Genomic DNA, 8,865 nt, shown 5'->3' on the forward strand with positions numbered 1-8,865 from the left:
GATTTCTGGTCCTTGAGACAAAGGATGGCACTGAGCATGGCTGCTGGCATGACTGCATGAAGCTGGTGGGCCACAGCTGGAGCAGGGGCAGGCAGAGGGACTGAGAAGCCTCTGAAGGAGCTGCGGCTGCCATCTGTGAGCATCAAAGCAAGGGGAAAGGAATAGGAGGCCTTGGGAAAGGGGAAACCCACCATTTTCCTTCCCTGTTGTGCCCTGGGGCAGGGGGGAATGCTCTGGGCATTGGATCCCCCAGGCTGGGGGGATAGCAGGGCCCTCCACTCCTGGATTTGTGTCCCTTTAAGTGGGGAGACTGAGCTGTGTGGTGTGACCCTGGCCCCCTTCCGTAGGCAAGGTGGGAGGTGGGCAGGGGCTGGTGCTGGCTCCCAGCCCTGGAGCAAGGCGGGGGGGGGGGGCAGCTGCTAGGAGCAGGCTCAGGGCCCTGCCCTCAGGAGGGGTCAGTCCCTGGTTGCAGCTGAAGATAAATAAAGGGTGGTCTGTGCATGGTGTTCACACTGTAGCCCCTACCCCAGGGGCCGATCCTGCCCCCCTGCAGTAAGCACAGTGCAGCTGGGGTGGGCAGGATGGTTTATTTTGTCGCTTGCACTACGTACGTCCAAGGCTGAGGCACGGTGGTAGCAGCAGGGAAGGAGCAAGCTTCAGTCTCAGGGGTACCCTGGGGTGGTCCTCGCTTTATGCCCAACGCGATTGCTGCCAGAGCCCTGCCCTGGCCTCCTGTCCCACCTCAGGTGCAAGGCCAACACTCCACCCATAGGAGTGAAGGGTCTTGCACTTAATTTCACAAGGGGCTCCCCCACCACACTAGACCAGCCTTGCCCTCCCCTGTGCCCCCCCTCCCAGCCCTACCAGGCCCAGGACAGCAGCTCAGGCTGGAGGGAGCAAGGAGAGGCCCCTACCTGCCAGCACACAAGGTGGGGTGAGGAGTCACTGCAATAAATAAGGGAGAGAGGTGTCTCAGCAGGAAAGTGGCAGAGGAAAGCACACAGCAAGCGCGCTAGGGGGAGGAGGGAGGGGGCCACTGCATCAGCGGCCCATGGCACAGCTATGGCTGTCCAGCTCCTGGGGGCTGCTCCCCTCCTTTGGGGAGGTGCTGCAGCCCGGGGGGCTGGTGGGGCTCATCCTCCGGCAGGGGTAGCCCTGGTCCGTGCTCTCCCTCCGCCGGCCCATGGCCTGGTCGATCATCTCCAGGCGGAGCGCAGGCAGCAGACCCAGGTTCCTGGGGTCGGCCCTGGCCAGGGGGTTGTCAGCAGAGACACGCCGGGGGCCGCCCTGCTCCCGCACAGTCTGGTAGAAGGAGCTGCCCTCCTGGCTGTCGACTGCCCGCCCTGGCTCCTTGGCTTTAGCTCCATGGCGCCCCAGCTCCTCCTGGGGCAGGTGGATGGTGGGGATGTCCCCAGGGAGGCCATGGCGGCTCTGGGGTGAGGGGCTGCGGCTCATACCCCTTTCCCGGCTTGACGGCCGCAGGATGAGGCCCTGGAACTTGGCCAGGCTGGGGCTTCGGCTCCGGTGCCGTTTCATCTTGCCTGGGCTGGGGCTACGGGATTTGGGGGCCAACAGGACAAGTGTGCTGTCATCCTCCTCTTCTGAGCTGCTGCCCGAGCTGTCTGTGGGGCTGCTGCCCTCCTCTGACCTGGGCAGGGAGATCTGTACCCCTGCATCAGCACTGCTGGCTGATCCTCACAGGGGGCTGTGGGGCACCACAGCAGCTGGCTTCCTCCAGCCCATCACCCCTACATGCATCCCCCCTGCCTCCCTCAGCCCCTCACCCTTGCCTCTTGGCTGTGCTGACCTGGAAGGGCTCAGTCACACCAGCGATGCTGCTGGAGGTGTTGCTGTAGTATCCGAGGATGTACTCGCCCTTCCCCTTGGGCAGTGCCTCCTCTGAGAACAGCACCTGCAGCCCAGAGACAGCTGATGGGCACCAGGGCTGGGCACAGAGGTGCCCTCTCCCACCTCCAGCCCCATAGAGAGCTCCAGCCCCAGCTGAGAGCAAAAATCCTTGATGCCAGCACAGTGGATCTGCACAAAGCAATAAGGAGGTGCCCTCTTGCCCCATCAGGGACAAAGGGACCATTGTCCCCCCATGATGGGGCACACATGCCCAGCAAGACAGCACAGCCGGCTCCAGCTCACCTGTGCACATAGTTGCTTGTCTAGGCAGCGTTCTCCATCATCACTCCTGGCCCAGACATAGGACACATAGTCTTTAGGATGCCGAAAGCCCACCTGTGTGCATGTACATGGGAGAACACAGGTGAGTGGGGGAACATCAGCCCTACTCAGCACCATCACCTACACCCAGCCTTAACTTCCGTCTCACTCAGCTCCCTCTCCTTGCACCAAGGGCTGCCTTGCACACTACCCAGCAGTGCCCTGGACCCCAGCCCCCGAGGAGTTGGGGGCTTTGGACCCCATGGGGCCCACAGAGCAGGAAGAAGAGGGAACTGCTGGATTTGAGCCTCCTGAAGCAGGGCCAAATCCTGCTGCTAACTGCCAGGGCTTCCCAGGGGAAGGGAGAGCACAGGTCCATGCCATGCACCCACGTCCACTGATGGGAGGTAGCTCAGAAGGAACCCCAAGGTGCTATGCATTGTTCCCCACTCCCTCCAGCCCCAGCAGCCCCCAAGCCCCTACCCGGTAGAGTCCTATCCAGTCCCAGGAGCTCCGGTGGAAGCCAGCCGACATCTTGTACCTGACAACTGCTTGCTCAGGCCTGCTCCATTCATCAGCCACATAAATCTCAACCGGGGGCTTGTCTGCCTTGGAAGCAAACTGTCAGACACACATACATGGTGAGCAAGGGCATGCCAAAGACAGCTGCCCCTGCTGCCCAGGGCACCCATCTAGGGCCAGGCCCTCGTGCATAACACCAACAGCAGCCCCCAGCCACAGCGGCAAGACAGCTGAGCGTGCCAAACAAAAATAAAACAAGCCCTACACACCCCATCATACACTGCACATGCTGGGCATCTCACCCCTGTAGCTCCTGCCTGTGTGCCCAGTGGCCCTGGACAGTGCTTACCTGCACTGCAAAGATGGCAGCTACCGGCTTGTGGTCACTGACAGTGTACTCCATGTGGCTGCAGTAGCAGAGCTGGCTCACCGACAGGACGCCCCGACTGGGCCGGCGCCCACCTGCACCAAGCCCAACACTGGGAGATTTGATCTTCCAGAGGATCCGGTCAGTCCAGGCAGGTTTTCGCTTCTTGGCACTGCGGGGCACAGAGGGGCATCTCTTGCCTGGCAGGGGGCAGTGGGCTCCACCCCAAACTGCCTCCCCCTGGCACTACGGCACGCGCGGGCAGGGGATGCGGCTCGTCTTGGCACACAGCTCAGTGCAGCTGCAGGGACAGACCTGCACTGGCACCAGTGCAACAGTTGTGTCCCAGCCTGCCATCCCCAGTCCAGCCCATGCCCACCCCAGAATAGCTGCCCCCGTCCATCTGCACTGGCATCTGCCCCTGCCCCGCCAGCACCCACCTTGACTCTGAGCTCCACCACTCCTGCATCCCTCAGCCATGTCACCTGCTCCCAGGCCCAGCAATACGCTTGAGCTCTGCTCTCCTACCTGCTGTCATACTTGTTGGTGCCCACATCAAACTTGAAGGTGGGTGGGAAGTTCAGTGGTCCCTCCTGAAAGCCGCTGAGGACAGGCCAGGTGCTCTTGGCAATGTTCAGCTGTTGGAAAGAGAGCAGGTCAGGGAGCACACCAGCCTCCATGGCCAGACCCCTCTGCAAGCCCCTGAGACCACTCCATCCCCAGCACACTGTCATCCCTGCCCCATTGCTGCCAGCCCCGTCAGGGTTTGTCCATGCCATGCAAGCAGCAAGTCCATAGACCCAATGCCCCCAGCTCTTCCTAGCACACTGGTAAAGGGAGCACGTGCCCACCTCCCATAGAGACCATCCTGGGACTGTGCCACCCCTTCCCCACAGGGCCAGAAGAGCCAGGGCTCTTTGTACCCCATGGGAAGCGAGGGGACGTGCCCTGTCCCACAGCTGCGTGGGCAGTTTTGGCAAGAGCCGAACACCACTCAGGGCCCAGCCAAGGCTCAGCAGCACACCCATCCATCCCACCTGGTCCTTCTCCCAGAGCTGGCTCAGGATGTTGCTGTCGATGGCGTACTTCACAAAGCGGATATCGAGGCTCTCGATGCGGAAGTTGAGGTCCCCAAACCAGAACACAAGGCTGTGGGGGGGAGGGAGGGCAACAGGCTGGAAGGGCTGGGCAGCACCACAGGAGGAAAACGGCCTCAGCCTGTGGGCAGCCTCAGCCTCCAGGACAGGTGCTCTTGGGAGCACCAGTGCAGGTCAGCACTCAGCCAACAGCTCGGCTGGCTGCCAGCCCTGCCAGGATTCCTCAGGTAGGACCAAGCACCATTAACCAAATGGGCCTGACCTCCCTGGGCAGAAATGGAGGGTGGAAATTTCCACTGTGAGGCACCTACCAGAGTCAGACCACACAGCCAAGACACTGGGGCAGAGCTGGGCCCTGAACCTCACCAGTCCCAAACCCCAACAGCACCAACATGGCAGGAGCTGCACCAGACCTGGATGTGCCCCAGGGGAAACCAAGGACCCCTCTTAACACCTACCCCACCATGCTGGGTCCCTACTGGGCCATGGGACAATTTTGCAGCTCTGCAGGCAAGACCCCATCTCCAAGCTGTGCTGGGATTCAGGGGACAGACCCCAGACCCTACCTGGAGGGAGTCAAGGATGGGGGCTGGCACACTAGAGCCCTGGCCCAGATTGGGGAGCAAAGTGGTGGGGTACGCACTCATGGTCCAGGATGCCGCTGGCTGCACGCCCCTCAAACTGCTGCATGTGCAGTATAGTGGCAAAGTCCTCCTTGCGCTGCTCCGCCTTCTCCAGGTGCGCTGGCAGGTGGCAGTTCAGGAAGCAGACCATGTGGCCGAAGATGGAGAGACGAACACTCACCCCACCCTTGTTGCCCTGCACCGAGAGGATCCCATGACTCCTTGGGAAGCCAGGCCCTTGCCACCTCCCCAGGGACCACACTCACCCAGTAGCCTCCCAGTCCCGTCCTCGTGCAGTCTGTCTGGATGTCCTGCAGGAAGGGGAGGTGGTAGTACTTGGCAAACACCAGTAGGATCACACCTTGCATCCGCACCGTGCTGATCTGGAATGGGAGCAGGGGCTGAAGCAGGATGGTAGCCACAACAGAACTTGTAGGGGCAGGGACAGCTTCCCCCACCTCCAGGCCATAGGGGCAGCACCTCCATCCTTTGCATGCCCCCCCATCTTGCAGATGGCTAACAGTACATTTAGTTCAGAGATCTATCCACACCCTCCTGAATACTGACAGCTGAGATAAGCCCAGCAATGCTAAGGCTCATGTATGCTCTGGGGCAAGCACCCTGGAGAGCTGAACCTGCCCTGGGACCCACAGGCTGCTGCCAGAAGCACAGGCTTGTTCCCACATTCACCTCCTCACCCTGGTGCAATGCAGCAGGCAACAAGAAGCATCCCCAAAGCACCACAGGGGAAGCCTAAGGCACAGGAAAGGGAGCAGGGTGGCACAAGCTAAACAGCACACTGGTGAGATGTACCACTAGCCCTCAGGTTAGCCCACACACACTGCTTGGATGGCTGCAGGCTGTCCCTCCAGCTGTCTGATCCTCCAGCCAGCTCTCCTACTGCACCTCTTCCCTCCGTCCCTGCAGTCCAACTCTCCCTCCCCATGGTCCACCTGCCTGGCAGGCAGAGAGGAAACACCAGCTGCCCAGCCCCTTTGGGACTGGGACCTCCTTACCAGGACAAAGTGGAAGGGGCTCAGCACATCCATGAAGAGCTCGCTCCACTGATCTGTGAAGAGGGCATCCTTCAGGCGCTTGTTTATCTTAGAATTCACCTCTTGCAGCCTGGGAGGAAAGGGACAGCTCCCTCAGCCATACCAGGAAGGTGTCTGTGTCCCAGGTAGCGAGAGCTCCTTGGGAGAGGTGCCAGAGCACAGTGCTGGGGAGAAGGGCCAGGGCAGGAAGGGCAGATCAAGGGAGGACCCTGGGTTTAGAGCACAAACCAGCCATATCCTTTCTCCAGCGATGCTGGGCCATGTGCTAGCAGAATGCACAAGTGGCCCTGAATCCACAAGGCCTTGGCCCTTTTTAAAGCACGAGCAATTCAGCTGCACAGGGCTGGGCAGCAGTCTAAAGCCTGTCTCTAGGTACAAGAGGGGCCTACGGGACATTTCAGCTGCACTGGTCTCTAGAGAGAAGCCAAGTCTCACTGGTACTTCAGCACAGGGTGTCCAGATGCATCCTAGCCACCAAGCTGAGAGCAGCAGCAAACAGAAGGTTAATAGTGCTCCTCCCAGCTCAGCAATTAGTGAAAAGCGGGAAGGAGAACATCCCCAGAGAACAGCAGAATCAGGAAACATCTTGCCCAAAAATATCAAGTGCTCGGGGCACAAAGAACGGGTCAGAGGAAGGACGCAGCCATGCAGAGACATCCTGGAGGTGGGGAGCAGCAGGACGCCTTGCCCCGACCAGGACACAGTCCCAGCAAGTCCCTTGCTGTCAGCTACACTCCCTACCCCATCCATCCAGGCTCGGGTCTACCTCCACAGCCCCCATCCCACCGGTCCACAAGGCCGAGGGGACCAGGAGACGGGCTCCAACACAGCATCGTAGCTCTGGCAGCCTCAGCCTTATGCTGCTCTCTGCCCGGGGCAAGGAGCACTGGGGGAGTCCCTGGGAGCCTCCTGGAGGCAGATCCAGCTCTTCCACCTCATGCCCACAGGCAGAGCCTGCTTCTTGCTCCCTGTGCAAAGGCAGTATGTCCCTGGTCTTAGCAGGAATCCACACACACCACAGCAAACCTTGAGGGACCAGTTTGCCCTTAGACTCTGGCAGAGCTTGCCTCGCCAGCCACACCAATAAATCCTTACCACATTGACGTGGCGCTGCCTTGCCAGCAGTTAAGTGTTGCCCAGGGGCACAGAGCCAATCCAGCTGTGAGAGAACAGCAGATTCGTGCCCTTGAGGCCTGCATACCATGGGCAGAAGCTGAGATGAGGAAAATGCTCCCAGAGGACTCCAGCAGGCGAGTTAAATGCCTCTACAGACCTGACCCCAGGACTGCCAGGGCTCATAGCAAGAGCAGCACTCGCCAAGGCCCAGCTCTGCACAGCCTAGCCAGCTGCAGGCTCTTTGAGGGTTCAAGGCTACTTGGGATTCAAGGGTTTCAGCTCTTCTTAGCACTCCCATTTTACTAGGAACTGATTCTCCATCACCTTTTCTGATATTTTACTGCTTGTAATGCACAGCCCTCCCTGCTCACCATGCCCCGGGGAGGCTGGAGCTGCAGCTCTTCCATTCCCTGCCCCCCAGGGCTATGGGGATCCCCCAAAAAGGGATGTGACAGGGCAGGGGAGGGGGCCCTGCACCTCACCCTCTTACCCAATGGCGATCACGTCCACATCATTTGTCTCGCCCGTGTTGAGGTGCAGCAGGGATGTCACGTCATTCGGGGGCATGGCTGTGCCCACATTCCAGGTGACCACTGTGATGCTTGGGAGGACAAAGGGAAGAACAGGCTAACACTGGGGCTCAGAGGTGTTCCCTGTCCTCCCCCGCTCAGTCCCCAGCTCCACCAAGGAAGCTCTCTGCCTGCAACAGAAGTGGCCACAGCTGAAGCTTAGCCAGAGCATGTACACCACCAGGTCCTTAACCTTTGTTTGAGGGAGACAGGTCCTCGCCTCTAAATTCCCCCACGGTCTGCACCTCGGTGTATGGCAAGCCCATCTGTAACCCAAGCCCCGGTGAAATTCTACAAACCAGCACAAAGAGCCCTCGTTTTCATCACCACTGACTTAACACAGGCAGGCTGGCTGGCACAGCAGGCAGCCTGCGAGACAGGGTGTCCCTGGAAAACTGTCTCCCCTCCCTTTCCCAGGAATCACGCATCCCTCAGGCTCCTGGGGAAAAGGACCCGGATCTCAGGCCCCAGACTCTGCCCCAGAGCACAGCCAGCCCCAAAGGCCAGGGCATTACATGTGAGAGCAGCGCTGCAAGCCCCGCAGCAGTGTCCTTCACCAGCGCAAAGCCACCATCAGTCACAACACATTAATGCTGTTACGCAGCATGCACCAGCAGCCCGCGGGCTCTTTCGGCAGCACTAGGACAAGTCGCAGTCACAGGGGGCACGCTTCAACAGCGAGGGAGGGTAGTGCCACATCATTTCCAGAGCTCGGGGACAGCGGGGGCAGATGGCACCCGCTCCACAGCCTGCACCTCTGATATGCCACCCCACGCAGCACCCGCTCCCCTGACCGCTGCCTGCGCAGACAGTGGGCGCTGGGCATCCTTCCCCCCTGCAGCAAGCCCTGCCTGGCCATAGCCCCTCACCCCAAACCTCCTCCAACCGAACACCATCCACGGCAGGAAGGAAGGGGCAATTCCAGCCGGCAAGAGGCTTTGCTCGCTGCTTCTCAGCGAGGGCAGCTTCGGCCCGGCACCGCTCCCCCCCCGACCCCCCCCCCCAGCAACACCCGCTCACCGGAACGAGCCGTTCTCCGGGACCCTTCCCGAGCAGCCGAGGAGCGCGTCGCAGGAGTCGCCGGAGCCCGGCAGGCCGAGGGACCTCCCGAAGAGGGAGAGCTCGTCCGGCTCCGGTTTGGGGAGGGCTGCGGGCTTGGACAGGCCCACCCGCCCGCCGGCGATGAACTCGCTGGAGACGGCTTTGGGCAGGCCGGCGGCCCTGGGCGAGGAGCCCGCCCAGGCCGAGATGTGGTCGCTGGACTCCGCCTTGGGGAGCATCTCCCTCCGCTCGGCGGGCAGCGGCTGCCCGGGGGCGGCGTGCTCGAGGGGACCGAGCTCGGGGAAG

General features: G+C 61.0%; 1 protein-coding gene across 1 annotated transcript; it reads right to left on the reverse strand.

The window, feature by feature from the left end:
- Positions 1 to 1,041: 1,041 nt before the first annotated feature.
- Positions 1,042 to 8,798, reverse strand: INPP5J (inositol polyphosphate-5-phosphatase J). Its single transcript, XM_010563396.1, has 12 exons — positions 8,539 to 8,798; positions 7,440 to 7,550; positions 5,795 to 5,903; positions 5,045 to 5,161; positions 4,799 to 4,974; positions 4,096 to 4,207; positions 3,587 to 3,696; positions 3,041 to 3,230; positions 2,653 to 2,790; positions 2,152 to 2,244; positions 1,808 to 1,912; positions 1,042 to 1,662 (listed from the first exon to the last, which is right to left on the reverse strand). Exons 1-12 carry the CDS (start codon positions 8,796 to 8,798, stop codon positions 1,042 to 1,044), a joined length of 2,142 nt encoding a protein of 713 aa, XP_010561698.1.
- Between the last annotated feature and the right edge of the window lie 67 nt (positions 8,799 to 8,865).

Source organism: Haliaeetus leucocephalus, unplaced genomic scaffold (genome assembly GCF_000737465.1).
Source record: "Haliaeetus leucocephalus isolate CR32 unplaced genomic scaffold, Haliaeetus_leucocephalus-4.0 Scaffold165, whole genome shotgun sequence".
Lineage (NCBI taxonomy): Eukaryota > Metazoa > Chordata > Aves > Accipitriformes > Accipitridae > Haliaeetus > Haliaeetus leucocephalus.

Excerpts from the sequence above, each read along its gene's own strand:
- INPP5J (XM_010563396.1), bottom strand. The coding sequence starts at position 8,798 with ATGCTCCCCAAGGCGGAGTCCAGCGACCACATCTCGGCCTGGGCGGGC. Across the intron at positions 5,904-7,439 it reads GTGGACGTGATCGCCATTGG|GCTGCAAGAGGTGAATTCTA; the intron begins GTAAGAGGGTGA and ends CTTTCCTCCCAG. Across the intron at positions 5,162-5,794 it reads GCCCCTTCCACTTTGTCCTG|ATCAGCACGGTGCGGATGCA; the intron begins GTAAGGAGGTCC and ends CTCCCATTCCAG.